Here is a 15,240-nt window from a genome sequence, read left to right on the forward strand (position 1 = left end):
TCAAGTACATATAGAGTACATCTGAATTACCCATTACCAACTCCTAACCAAAGCCCTCTTTGAAATACAGACTGAATGAAAATTTAGAAACCCGTAACTTGCATGCCATCAGAATCTTTAAATTATCTCTGAAGACACAACTAATGGAGTTTACTATCTGGCAGATGCTCTAAATAATTCTAAGATACCATTTTTAACTTTTTCCAAACACAGCTCTGTTGCTGGCTGATACGTCAGTGGCGGTCCACCAGGACCTTTAGATATCTCTCAAAACTACTACTGTTCATCCAGGAGCTGTGCACTCGCTTTTTCTGCAGGACCTTAGTGAACTGCATCTCGTTAGATAGCCTGACTTGTTAGCTAGATATTCCAAAGAAGAAGGGTTGCAATGGAGAAGACTAAAATCCTTCTCTCTTAGGAACATAGAATACAGAATAATTGGTTTGAATAGGGTTGAAAGGGTCTAGTAGCGCAAGCTCAAGCAGGAGACCTTATACGATTCCAGGCAAATAGCTATCCAGTCTCTTCTTAAAAACCTCCAGTGTTGGAGCACCCACAACTTCTGGAGGCAAGTAGTTCCACTGGTTAATTGTTCTCCCTGTTAGGAAGTTTCTCCTTAGTTTTAGGTTGCTTCTCTCCTTGATTAGTTTCCATCTGTTGTTTCTTGTAAATTGTTGTTGTTGTTGTTGTTAGTTGTGAAGTCGTGTCCAACCCATCGCAACCCCATGGACATCGTTCCTCCAGGCCTTCCTGTCCTCTACCATCTTCTGGAGTTCATTTAAGCTCATGCCTCCTGCTTCAGGGACTCCATCCAGCCACTTCCTTCTCTGTCGTCCCCTTCTTCTATTGCCCTCAATCTTTCCCAGCATGAGGCTCTTCTCCAGTGAGTCCTTCCTTCTCATTAAGTGGCCAAAGGATTTGAGTTTCAGCTTCAGGATCTGGCCTTCTAAAGAGCAGTCAGGGTTAATTCTTTGGCGCTCAGCCTTTCTTATGGTCCAGCTTTCACTGCCGTACATTGCAACTGGGAAGACCATAGCCTTGACTATACGCACTTTTGTTGACAGGGTGATGTCTCTGCTTTTTATTCTGCTGTTTAGATTTGCCATGTTTTTCCTCACAAGGAGCAAGCACCTTTTAATTTCTTGGCTACAGTCCCCATCTGCAGTGATCTTGGAGCCCAGGAAAATAAAATATGTCACTACCTCCATTTCTTGTAAATAGGGAGAACCAATAAATAATTGCTTTCATGTCAATAGAAGACATTAAGCTTTGGATCTGAATTAAATCTTTCATTAAACTATGAAATAATTCAATTAAAATTGTGGATTTCAAGGCAAATAGCTTAGCAAATGTAGTTAAACTTTAAGTTCGGCTTTAAAAGAAATAATTCAGATGTAATAATCTTTCAAGAAAATCATAAAAGAAATGGGAAAAGTCTTTTTTTTAGAGAGCAGGTCTCAAACGCTGTATGTACAGATAACAATATTTAGCAAAAAGCTCTTCTAAGTCTAGAGGGCTTTATTATTCTGGATAGCTCTGCGTACTTTAATGAAAGTCAGGTGATTAAAAAGAAAGATTTGTCTCTCCTAAATGAGTTTTGAATGGACTTTAATTACTTTAGATTTAGTTTAGGCAGCAAATAAATTGCAATTTTCTTCATGTAAACAGTCGCTGACTTCAACCATCTCCAATAACAAGGTCTATTATTCAACCCCTACAGGACTTCATCCTGCTATAGGACAAGAATATTCAATATTCATCTTCATTGCAAATATGATCTTTTTGACTCCATGTTTAAGACCCGAAAGATACATGGAAGGGGTTGATATAGGGAAAAGAACAATCTGTGTTTATCTCATAATACTTTTTTAATGTTATCAGGTTCCGTTAAAATAACTGAAGCATTAACAGATAAGCTGAAAAGATCTGAAGATATGAATTAGTTAAAGTTATGCCAAGGGATCAGAGAATATTAATAGACTTTATTTGCTGGCATACTAAACAGACCAGGGGATTCAGGGATTAAAATTACAGTGAAACTGGATAAATTGTTCAAACCTGATTATTCCATTTTGGCTAGCTATCCAAAATCTTTGTCATGTAGCAAAAATTGAACCTGAATTCACAGTAGCTTTGAAAGTTACGGTTTTTTTCCAAAGCTTGTGTCATTTTTTATGTCCCGCCCGGTTGTAGCAATGATTAGTTGAAGATATAGTCGAATAAAATTGAAATATAAAATCGAAAGGCCTTTCAGGAAGGTGTGAAAACACGGGGTGCACAGAGGAACACATGGCCCTCCCCCTTCCTTTTAATTAATTATTAGCATTGAATTTTAATCATCCCTGCCTCTTTTAAAATTTTATATGCCATTTTTTTAATGTTTTATTTGGGCCCTTCCAGAGTCCTTCAGTGAGGGAGAGAGGCGGCTTCAAAATCTGATAAATAAATAACTAAAGATTCTTAATAAAACTGCCTAATCAGTGACACGCTTTAAAAATTCTTTGAATCAGCAACATCAGCTCATGAGAACAGGCAACAGTTGGCTTGGAATTGGCTAGCTGAGTTTACTGCTGATTCGGAATATAAAACTGCCAAAATCTATAATCACAGCTCCCATTAATCCTGCAAAGGAATCCAAGCTGAGTTGAAACAGGACATTCCAATTTATTGCGGGATCTTCTTTATAAAAAAAAGAACAACAACAATTCTTTACTAAGATTCCCTTTGAAAATACCAGCTCTGTGTGAATTTTGACCAGCTCTGTGTGAATTTTGAACACCGTTGAGGTATCCACTGGAAATATACAGAAAGGGCAGACAATGCTTTTTCGGTGAATAAATGTTTTCACTGAACACTAACGGTTGGGAGAATTCCTGCTAACACATTTCAAATATTTGTTTGGGCCTCCTGCAGGAAGCCGGTTACTTTTACCGCGTCAAAGAGCCATTTTTGAGTCTCGCCGGCTGAATCTCTCTGGGTGATCTTTTCATTATGCTTTGGGCTTGGGCTATATTCATATTAAAGTTCCTGAAGATTTTGTCCTTTGCCCTTCATCTGTGTATTTATCTGAGTAAGAGTTTAGATATTTCTCTCATTTGGCGTATTTGTGGCCATGTAAGCAAAGGAATATCACCGTTTAAACATGAATAATAATCACGTTATTGTTAAGTTCTTTCGGCCAGTTTTTAAACTTTAGTTCAGATCCCAAAAATGGAGAACTTATCATCAGCGGGTCAGTTCTGAAGTGTTACTACTGTAGTGCAAATGTTGAGCTAGAATTTATTTTCTTTTTCATTTTTGAAGGACACCCCCCCCCTCACTTCAACAATTTCTCCACTATTTATAACACTGCCAGAAGACTCCTTGTGGCAAAATCATCCAGGGCAAAAGTTTTCTCCTATAACTTACACATCTGACAGCTAAAATTTAATCTGGCGGTTTAGAGCGTGATGCCAAAAACAGAGCTGTATTCTCTTTGTGTGGTGTGTGAAAAAAAATGGATTTCTAGCCATTTATTAGTTAACAGTTAGCTAATTATTAGCAAACTTCTTTAAATCCTCAGTTAGACCTCAACGTGATTAAATAACTTCAGCATTTAAATATTCTTTTACAGAGTAGGATCTTATAGCCTGAAGGCAACTGGAAAGAAAAAAAATTGAGGAAAATAGATTTAACTAACTAGACCTGGCATTTCTCCCTGGGTGATGCTAGAGAAGAAAATTAGAAACAATTGTACTGGGAGAAATAAGAAAATGAATGTTGAGGTCTGTGTTTTACCTGCATTTCAAAATAAATCTCCTCTAGAGATAAAACTGAGCTCCTGATGAAGATAAAAGTCTCTTCCTATTTCAGAATATACAACGCAGGCAGCCCTCAGCTTACAACCACAACTCAGCCCAAAGTGTATGTTGCTAAGTGAGAAATTTGTTAAGTGAGTTTTGCCCCGTTTTATGACCTTCCTCACCACTGCAGTTGATTAGTTAGTAACAGGGTTTTTAAGCGAATCTGCTTCCTCCATAGACTTTGCTCATCAGAAGGTCGCAAAAGGGGATCACGTGACCCCGGGGGGGGGGGGGGAAACACTGCGACCATCATAAATATGAGTCAGTTGCTAAGCCTCTGAATTTTGATCACATGACCTCCATTTTAGCAAGAAAATTAAGGTTCACCATAAAGTACCTATTTAAAGTAGATTTGAAGAGTTTATCTGCTTTTAAAGCCTAACGTTTTCCCCCACCAGGATACTAAGAAGTGGTTGAGTTTTTCATTGATTATGAATACAATAGCGACAAGAAAGTTCACACGGAAGAGCATCTTTTAATTGTCAAAAATAAACTATTAAAACTGCTCGGTTATGGATTGAAACAGAGGGATGTTCTGGATTTACTCAGGATGCCCCCTTTCTGCAAAGAGGAACATTTCTGCACAAACGATGGAACAGGGCGGCGAAACTGTTTTTCTTAAATCAGTCACTGAAATAATTGTTCTGTTAAAAGAGAATTGGAAAGAATTTTGAATGAGAACGCTCCAAACACTATTGAAATCAGGACTTTTCTACACTCCTAGAGGCAGTTGGTGGGAAGGCCCAGCGGAGAAAACCCGGCTATTAAACCTGCTCAGCAGAGAAAAACCAACTAGCAAACCTGCCCAGCTCAGAAAAGCCGGCTATTAGGCCAACTCAGCAGAGGAAAACTAGCTGAACGCAGAAGAGACACCCAAGGAGAGCAACGGCCGGAGGCAACTGGGGACAATTAGAAAGACCGGCAGAGCACAGGAAGGCAGGCAGAAGAGCAAGGCAGAGAGAGCAATAAGGAGCAAATTAAGAAAAAGAAGGATTGGGATGAATTTTTAGGCAGAGAGCAGAAAGCAAAAAGCAAAATCCCTTGTTGAGCAGAAAATCGTTAAATTGCCCTATGCTAACATTAACTTAGTAGGGACGTGGTGGCTCAGTGGGTTAGGACGCTGAGCTTGTCGATCAGAAGGTCGGCAGTTTGGCGGGTCGAATCCCGAGTGCCACGTAACAGAGTGAGCGCCTGTTACTCGTCCCAGCTTCTGCCAACCTAGCAGTTCGAAAGCACGTAAAAATGCGAGTAGAAAAATAGGGACCACCTACGGTGGGAAGGTAACAGCGTTCCGTGCGCCTTTGGCGTCTAGTCATGCCAGCCACATGACCACGGAGACGTCTTTGGACAAGCGCTGGCTCTTCGGCTTTGAAACGGAGATGAGCACCGGCCCCTAGAGTCGGAAACAATTGGCACGCGTGTGCGGGGAACTGCAATTTTTTCTCATTAAAACCAAAGAGCATACTGCCACATATTTTTACCTATGCCTAAGTAACAAGGCAAAAAAACAACAACAGCAACAAGCACAGACCGGCAGAAAAAAAGATAGAAAAAAGTAGGCACAATTTCCTAAAATAGAGAAGCCAGAAATAAGGCTAGCAGCAAAGCACGACCACCAACCAAAAAGGAGGGATGATCACTGGAGATTTACAAGAAGAGGCTGGACAGTCACTTGACTGAGATGGTATAAGTTCTCCTGCTTGAGCGGGGGGCTGGACTAGAAGACCTCCAATTATTATTATTATTATTATTATTATTATTATTATTATTATTATTATTATTATTATTTCGTTTTGAGGCGAAATAAAAGGTCACGTAAGGATCGCAAGGGCAGAGCCCGTTCAAAAGAAGACGTATTTTGCACATCTGTAGTTACACTCAAAAGCTGATAGCACCCAAAACAACAATCCCGTTGCTGAAGATACGTTTAAAGTTGCCCGTCCAGGGTTGTATCCTAATTGTTTTCACTAGACCCCAAGCTTGAAACAGCCACCATCCTCCATAGATTGTCATATTCCAAACTCCGAATGTGAAGATCCTTTAAGCAGAGATGGATGGTGTGATATGCATTGAATGGCTCCCCTCCTTCGAGTAACAGGCAAGGATCTGGGGATCGAAGAAACAACTGGGAACTTTTTTATTTTCTCCCCCATGTTTCCTTATTCAGTCGGTTGGCTGATATTTGAGTGAGGATGAAATAAAGAAGGAAGAAGCAGCAGGCAGCGTTTCCCCCTTTTTGTGTGTGTGTGTTTCTGTGTTTTTCATATTCGTGCTTTTTTTTTTCTTTTAGGCCGGGTAAGAATCCTCCAGCTTGAACCAACAAACGAACTCGTTCTTCTTCGCAACCTCAGCCAGGGCAGGAAGAAGACTCTAAAGCTGGGAGCTGGTTCCTATTATTTATTTTAGGTATGGGGGGGGGAAGCAGCACAGAAATAGCCCCCGCAGCCAGAAGCTGCTATTTGCTCGGGGAGCTGTAAACCTGTCTCTGCCATTTTGCTGATCTCCGCTGTTGCACTGATTGCAAAAAAACACGTAATGCATCGATTTCATCTAGAGAATATGCAGAAGAGGTTGTGCGTCTGTGTGTGTGCGCGTGTTTTCTTTTCGTCCAATAGCTTCATTGTTGACTCTAGAGAAGAAGAAGAAAAAAAGCTGCCTGCTTGCCATTTATGGCTTCTGCACTCTTCAATTCCTGACGAAAATGTTGGGCAGCGGTCAGAATAGAGCTGGAAGGGAACTTGGAGGTCTTCTAGTCAACCTTCTGCTTGAGCAGGAGACCCTATATGTACTACTCCTGACAAGTGGCTGTCCAGCCTGTTCTTAAAAGCCTCCAGTGATGAAGCCCACACAACTTCTGGTGGCAAGCAGTTCCACCGGTTAATTGCCCTCACTGCATAAAGCCATGAATTCCCCTCATCTGTGTTTGAATAGCTTCCTCTCTGCTTCTTACACCATGGCCGTCTCGATTCTTGTGGAGAGTGAACATACTACCATAACTTAGGATGAAGAACTGCTGGTCTACTTTCCCAGTCACAAAACACTGGCTTGTGAGCCTGACCCCCCCACAAACCATCACCCACAAAGGGCAGTGTGGTCCTTTCCTCACCATGCTTGCTCCATTTACCAGAGAGAGAGAAAGTATGAAATCTACTGGATCCCCTGCACGGATTGCCGCAGTGACTAGGTAGGGAAGACGGAGGAAGACCAACCACCAGATTGCAAGAACACAAGAGAGTGGTCAGATAAGGAGACCTGAACTCATTGGTACCTTCACAATGCAATGAACAAGGACATACATATATACAGTACAATTTCACAGCTACTAAGCTTGTTGGCGGAGCAGGTACAAAAACAGCCAGGGAAATTATTGAAGCCTGGAAATGAGACTCTTGTCAGTCAACAGGAGTGCTGATTTACCACCAGCTTATCAGGTACTTGGGAGCCAAGGACTATTGGGAGCCAATAGCCAGCCATGAACTCAACAATCAACAACTAAAAAGCCACACACAACCAGGCACCGCATAAATACAATGCACAGAATAGCCAAAGCATAAACTCTGCTAGAGAGAGGTTCTCTGAGGATGGGCTCCAGAACGAGTCCAAAAAAGCTTGGAAGACTAAAGCTCTGTTCCTGGCGTCCCTGCAACATTATCCAGGGACACATAGATTGGCTTTCATACATGTCAAATCCACGACTCTGGCTTCCAGAACTAAGCCAGCATTTTTCCTTCTGCCCCTTATACTAAAGAGAGCATCCGTAGCTGCCTGGAGATGACGTGGACCCATGTCCTGAACGCTTGTTGGGCTGCAACATAATCTCCTTAATCTGGTTTTCAGGCACCCAAGTAACAGGTGATCAGGCAGACGGGGTGACTGACCGTAAAGCCCCATAAGTGGGGCCCCGGTCGTCCCACACCCGATCGGCCATATTAAGCTACTGAATTTATATTTCCTGGGATGGAAAGAGAAGGGAACAGACTTCAACATCCTGCCTGCCTTTGAGGGCACGTAGGTGCATTTAGCATAAATGGAGAAGCTGAGATGTGTGACGTTTCCTTTGCTCTCAGCCCTTTGAGCCAGGACAGGACAAGAAAGAAGACAGGAAGGTTTTTCAGAAACGCTACTTTACTGCTGCTGGGCATAATGACAGAATCTTGGAAGCCAGCCAGAGAATCCTTCTGCCCCCTCTTATACCAAAGAGAATCAAGGCGGAGTTATTTTGAGTTTCTTTCTCACGCCTTCTCCTTTTCCAGGACTGAGTCATTATTTACTTTCTCTTGCTGTCTCTTTTTTCAGCAAGGCTATTGCCGCACTTGGCAGTTTGCAAAAATGTGTTCTGATGCTGGAGGTTTGCTCCTGGAGTAAGGGAGACCTTGGCAGAAGAACTGGGGGGCAGGGGGCAGTAACCCACCCAGTTGCACCTTCTCTGCAGTCATTCGCCCTTCACAGTCCAAAGTTCTGCACTATCCAGCAAAATCACCATCGCAATTATTTTCCAAAGCGCCAGACGGCGGGACAAGAAGCAACGGATGGAAACTAATCAAAGAGCTAAGCAACCTGGGACTAAGGAGAAACTTCCTGACGGTGAGAACAATTAAGCAGTGGAACTCCTTGCCTCTGGAAGTTGTGGGTGCTTCATCACTGGAGATCTTTAAGAAGAGACTGGACAGCCACTTTCTCTAGGTCTCCTGCTTGAGCAGGGGGTTGGACTAGAAGACCTCCAAGGTCCCTTCCAGCTCTTTTCTGACAATCTCCTTCATTCTTCACATAGATGGAGGAGGCACAAGGCAGCCTTCCATAGAAGGTTTGTTCTTCCGTGGAAGAGCCTGTCTAGACTCGAGGTGGTGGGGAGACCACGACTTCTGTTGCAGCCACCCTCCTCCCGCTCCACTTTTACAAAACAGGGCCTTTGTCTAATGCCAAGAAATCCAGGGCCATTGGATTTACGCCGTTTAATCCTAGTAGCAAAATAATTTGACTCGTCCCAATCAGAAGCCAAGCACAATTCTCCCACTAGCGTCTCTGTCTTTGCATCTTCTCCCCTTCGGGGCTGCATCTGTAGGTTTGATGAGTAAGGATTGTTATTCACGGAGACGGCAAATAGGAAGAAGGCGTAGCTATTCTTTGTGGAGAAAATAGAACAGAAATTAATAGTAATCATGACAAAGGGGGGAAAAAGAAGCCTATCATCGTAATAGACAATTATTGTCTTTAAAGTAAATGTTAGAATACATGGCTGTGGGAAGGGAAGGGAAGGGAAGGGAAGGGAAGGGAAGGGAAGGGAAGGGAAGGGAAGGGAAGGAAAGGAAAGGAAAGGAAAGGAAAGGAAAGGAAAGGAAAGGAAAGGAAAGGAAAGGAAAGGAAAGGAAAGGAAAGGAAAGGAAAGGAAAGGAAAGGAGGAAGAGTTGTAGAACAACGATGAGTGGGGAAAGATAAATGAACTGCTGGTTTGCAAGGGAGAGGCTGCCGGAAGGGGAAACCTTGAAAGAGACGATGGGTAAAGAGTGAGATTTTGTGCAGAAGCAAATAATGCATCGTTCTGCCTCTCTCTCCAATTTCTACCATTTTGCTATTTATCCAAAAAGCCGTGATTGGACGATGAGTCGCCCCTCTCATCTAGGAATAAACCTGTACCTCCCTTCCACCCAGCTATTACAGGTGTACTAAGGACTCCGATGTTATTGAGAAAGACGCAGCCCTGTTGAAGCTCAGCTCTAGGAGTGGATCTCGAAGGAGAATTTGGAGTCAGAAAAATACAAAAAAAAATATATGTTGGATTCAGGCATGGTTAGAGAAAATCAATTTGGCACCGGATACCAGGAAAAACGGCGACTCCTGTTTCCTGCAGATGGGAAGCAATGTGAGTTCGGTTCTTCTCTCGCCTGAGTTTTTGTGATGGGCTATGGAGAGTTTCTCCTGGGAGCAACCTTGACATTAAGGCCTACAGTTGATCCACCTGAAGTCTAAAGTGAGTAAACTGCATGCGTGGCTTGCATAAACTAATCCAAAAATATTATAAGTAAACCAGCCTTAAATCTTCAGGACTTTCCATTGCCCACAGGCTAGCCACCTGCCTTAACTGACTCTCTGTGTTTTATTTGGGAAATAAAAGAAGTTTCTCCTTTAATGGACATATATTACACTTCTGAACAGAATTATAAAGCGAAACATATCCAAGACAGACTTCCACTGATAGTCCTCAACTTACAACTACTTGAACCATTAGAAACCATTTGAAGTTACAGCGGCACTGAAAAAGGTGAATTATGACCGTTTTTCACACTTGCCATACCCCCCACCATCATGTGATCCAAACTTAGATGCTTGGCATCCGTTTCATATTTATGGTGGTTGCTGTGTTACTGACTTGACAGCTGCAGTGATCCGCTTACCGGCTGAAACAGCAAAGGTCATAAAATGAAGCAAAACTCAACAACTCTCTTGCTTAGGAACAGAAATTTGAAGCTCAGCTGTGGTCACGTCAAAGACCAGCTGTATAGCTGCCCTGGGTACAAATCACGGACAAACAAACAAGCTTGGAAAACAGTCCAGCCAATTCTGGTTGCCTAGCATTTAAAAGCATATAAGCCTGGTTATGTTCACATGTTCAGTTCTTCCCTGAATTCTAGTCAGCTAAAATATAACATGCAATGTTACCTTAAAGCAGGGGTCTTCAAACTTGGCCCTTTGATGACTTGTGGACTTCAACTCCCAGAATTCCTCGTGTGCCTGGCTGAGGAATTCTGGGCGTTGAAGTCCACAAGTCATCAAAGGGCCAAGTTTGAAGACTCCTGCCTTAAAATGTGGCACTAGGAACCAATCCCTATTTCTCCACAAACTATGCTTTCTTCCCCAAGATAATGTATATAGAGAAACAAAGTTATCATTGCCTATGAAATTCATTTTAATATTTCATTCTCCGACTATATACTGTACTTGTGCTTCTGACACAGAGTTTGTAAGATTCTGGAACACTTTTGAGTTGGTGACTATCTGTACTTGCAGGTCCTTAATCAGTGGGGACCTTCAACGTATCTGTCAAATATTTTAAATACCGGTACATTTTAGCATCAAGTTCTGGATTCACACATTAAGAGAATTCCTCAGGAGAATTAAATTCTATTCTACTTGAAGAAGGGTATTATTACTGCTACAAGGTATTTGAACTATAACAGGATACTAATCATCGTATGTTGCTTATGAAAATGTTGAATAAAAATATATTCTTCACTTACAGTCGTGGAAAACAAGTTTTCAAACTCTAATACGCTCATATATTATGTATACACAGTACCAATATTCCTCTATGCTCCATCTTTGATATGAAATATATTATTTAAGCCAATTGGGGGGAAAATCCACCCCTCCCTGGCCAAAACCTCAGGAAAATAAGAAAAAAACAAATGATAAGAGACTCAAAAGATCCTCACACCATTGTACTGGCAATATATTTGGCACTACTTTTAAACAAATACGCCTTTGTTTCTTTTCTTTTTCTTCAAAATGCCTTTAAAGCTGAAAAAAAATTGAAAAGGACATGGCAGTGGGGGAAAGTTGTGCGTGAGAAATGTGATTTGACACAATCACAGCATCTTTTTATTCCTTTGGAATTTTATGGGGGGGGGAAGAGCCAAAGTTGTGAAACAGCTGTTCTTAGTTTGTTTTTGTTTTTTAAAGATTAAATGCTATCACAAAGATGGAAGAGGTGTTTAAGTAGCCCGGCCCATAGAATTAGCTTTCAAAGCTTTCCACAAGGGTTAGGAAAAGATCCTAACATTTTGGGAATAGATTCAGGGTTGTCGCTTTGTGGAGAAGGAGACAAATGTGCCTGCCACCGGTGTTTGTGGGACCTCCAGATGCAACAAACACGGTCACCATTTCTTTCCTGGCTTGAACCAGCATCTCAATTTTCTAGCCCACCCAGCCCCGTTTGCATAGTTCATCACTGTGAAGGGCATTAGCGACGGTAAAAAGTGACAAGTTAATCCAAGTTGGAAGCTTACGATAATTGGAGAATGTTAACTGAAAGCTACGTTTAGAGAACCGGTCTTTATATTTAGGAAGAGAGGCTGAACTTTTTTCTTGCACGATTCCAAAAAAACAGAAACTCAGAGAAACATATAAAATGTTATTGCTCAGTAGCATTTTGTGCTGAGAGATCAAAGGAAGGATGTAGCAGCTCAGTTTATGTAAGAGCGTTGTTTACAGCATATTACGTCACTATGCATGGATTGAACCCCAATGCAATCTTACACACACACACACACACACACACACATAAATTTGAAGCAGCATTCAAACAGGGCACATCTTAGGCTCGTAGAAGCGTTGGGTATCAATGTGGATCCTCTGGGGCTGCAATGGATTAAGGATTTCATCCATCTAGATCAGTGTTTCTCAAACTCGGAAACCTTTTGCGCACTTCAGCTTACCAGAATTCCCCAGTCAACGTGGCTGGCTGGGAAACAGTTGAGAGTTGAACTCTACCCACCTTAAGTTGCCAAGTCTGAAAAGACTAATCTAAATGTATCTCCTCTAATTTCCAAGGGCACAAATATATGCTAGCAAACTCTGCAAATCCTCAGATCCTTTTTTATACATTTCGAGGTGAGGGCCAATTGCCGCATCCTCCACATTGGCACCAAACAGAAAAATAACCGCCTGCTTGCAAGCATTTTTGGGGGGTGGGGGTGGGTTGCAAAGCTTAATTCTTTCTGCAAGCTGTTGTAGTCCTGCCTGTGTAAGCAGCAGCGTGACTGCTTGTGCCTAAGGAGCCATTAGTCTTCTACAGCCCTCGTCTTCCTCAAAGGCCAAGGAACCTTCCAGAAAGAAAGATCAAAGGATGGGTTGCTTGGTCACCTTTTGCGTGACCGAGATTCCTTTCCCTGCTTAAGGAATTGCTGGTCCTTACTTCCTTCATCAATGTCTTCTTAAATCCATCCATGCCTTTTGGCATCCTCCGTCCTTCTGCCGGGGGTGAGTTTTGCATTTGCAAGAGAGTGTCTATCCTACCTTACAGAAATGTAACAAGCCTATTTTTTCCCCCCTCCGTGTGGAAGTCCAAACTGTGCCTTGCCACCCTCCCGGCAGTTGGGCGACAGTGAAGGGAGGCGGCTGAAACGATGGGCCAAGTGCCTTGTTGGAAAACAACAGTTGGGAAAGGGGCTCGTGGATGATAGCCTATTCTGAATCATACACCTGCATACCTATAATTGTACCGTTCTTCCTTTCATTGATGTCTTTTGTACATCTGCACGAAGTTTTCCACTGCGATTTCCTCGGATAGTGGAAATTACCCACGCCATAGCTAGAATATCAAATTACCAGGAGACAAATTCACCCAAGAGTTAAATGAAGTTCTCCTGCACTGGGTGTAGCGCTTAATGACGCAGGTGGCTTTGAGGTCGATCCACTAATTTCCCCGCGATACAAGCAAGATACCGGCGTGCAGACAAGCAACAGGAAACTAAAAATAAAAATAACGCTCTAATCCACAATTCGTTTATTTCAAGCCACGTTCTAGGGCAGGGGTCTTCAAACTTGGCCCTTTTATGACTTGTGGACTTCAACTCCCAGAATTCCTCAGCCAGCAAAGCTGGCTGAGGAATTCTGGGAGTTGAAGTCCACAAGTCATAAAAGGGCCAAGTTTGAAGACCCCTGTTCTAGGGATTCGGTTGAAAATCGGGTCCTCGTTTCCCCCGTTCCTCGACGGGCTTTGAAGTCGGGGGCTGCCCGGTTCCAGGCTCTCTTGGAGACCCCGGCTCGCCACGGCTCTCCGGGTGAAATCCTCCACTTTCTCCCCTCTCTTGGCGAGCCCTCCCACCGAAGAAAAAGGCGCAGGATTTTCTGGGCTGAGCCGAGGGGTCTCCTCTTGGAAGCAGCGGGCGTCGCTTCAGGGGAGGCCAGCCCTCCCGGCCCCCGGGCCGCGGGCTCGCTCGCCGGGCCGTCCAGCCGAGCCGAGCTTCCCGCCGCTAAGCGAGACCGCCTTTCCACGGAAAGCGAGCGACCCCCGGCCCCGCTCCGACGACGCGCACAGCCGCGCCCTCCTCCCCGCCCGTCGCAAGCGGGCCGCTCGGCTTTCCCCCCGGCGGAAAGCGGAGGCGAGAGGGGAGAGGGTGGCGGGAGGAGTCCCCCCCCCGCCGCCCACCGTCCCCGGCCTGGAGAAACCCCCCTCCCGGCGCCAGAAGCAGCCCGGCCGGCCAGAAAGCGGCTCCCGGCGGGGCTGGGCTGAGCGGCGCCCCGCTTCTCTCCGCAAGGCCAAAGTGCCCCCTCCCCACCCGGCCGTGGGGTTTCCTTCCCCCGGGATGCCCATGCCACCCACCCCGCAAGAATAAATAAATAAATAAATAAATAAACCTTTATTGTCAAAGTACAACATGTGTACATTGAGATTAGCTGAGCCTCCGCCTGTGCTCCCTCCCCCCAACACACAGTGACAACAAACCCTCCATCCCACCACACCATGTGAACCAACTACACCACACACCGGCCTCCCAACTACACCACACACCGACCCCCGCGCCCCGAAGGGAAGCGCGGCTGGCCGTCCCGGCCGTCAAGTTCGCTTAAAAGCGGGCCAAGCCAGACGGCAGCAGCCAGTTTCGCCCCAGCCCCGGCCCGAAGCCCCCCTACCGCCGCCGGAGCCGCCTTCCTCCAGCTGCGCCGAGATGCTGGCCACTCTGCGGAAAGCCATGGCGGGCTGGGAACCGGCGCAGCGCTCCCTTCCCGGGCTGTGGCGGACGCTCAGCCTCCCGAGGCGGGCGAGGGAGGGGCCGGGCCGGTGCGCGCCCCTCCCTCCCTCCCTGCCTCCCTCCCACCTGCCGCCGCCGCCGGAGCTTCGCGGGGACGCGCGCGGGAGCAGGGCGGAGGGCTCCGGAGAGCTGCGCGCACTGAGCCGGAGGAGGAGGAGGAGGAGGAGGAGGAGGAAGAGGAAGAGGAGAGCGACCGGCACCCTCCGGCCGGTCTCCGCTGGAGTCGCCTGGAAGGCGCGCGCGAGCCGTCCCCACGTTACGCCGCCTGCACGGGAAGGGCTCCTCCGCGGGCTGAGCGCTGGCCGGGAAGCCCAGGCTGAAGGGATCGGGGGACACGGGATGGTGCCAAGCGAAGGAAGGTTTGGGGAGGGGGGAGTCCCTCGCTCCCCCCACCCCCGAGCCAGGGCCAGAGGCGGCACCCAGCTCCTGCCAACTTCCCCGACGGAAGGCGCTTTAAGCGCGCCTTCCAGATGTTGGGAAACCGCTGGCGCCGGAGGAGGGAAAGGCGCGGCTCCCGGCAGCTGCCCGCCTTGCGTTCCCTCTGCGAACCCACCGGACGGTCCTGAGGGCCGAGCCCCTCCGCCCCCCCCCCCTGAAACTCCAGCCGGCCCCGCGTGGACCCGCGCTCCCCAAGGGCACAGCAGCCC

The 15,240-nt window shown here is 45.5% G+C and overlaps 1 protein-coding gene across 2 annotated transcripts in view; it reads right to left on the reverse strand.

Annotated features, from left to right (window-relative positions):
- The window catches only part of KCNIP4 (potassium voltage-gated channel interacting protein 4), a gene marked incomplete at its 5' end in the record, with an annotated part of 248,945 nt that extends 234,410 nt beyond the window's left edge, over positions 1 to 14,535 (reverse strand). For both annotated transcript variants that reach the window (XM_083367713.1, XM_083367709.1), the window contains one exon: positions 14,475 to 14,535. In XM_083367713.1, the coding sequence (XP_083223839.1) occupies positions 14,475 to 14,535 (61 nt within the window). The remainder of the gene's footprint in view (positions 1 to 14,474) is intronic.
- Positions 14,536 to 15,240: the final 705 nt, after the last annotated feature.

Source organism: Vipera ursinii (assembly GCF_947247035.1).
Source record: "Vipera ursinii genome assembly, chromosome: 7".
Taxonomy (NCBI): domain Eukaryota; kingdom Metazoa; phylum Chordata; class Lepidosauria; order Squamata; family Viperidae; genus Vipera; species Vipera ursinii.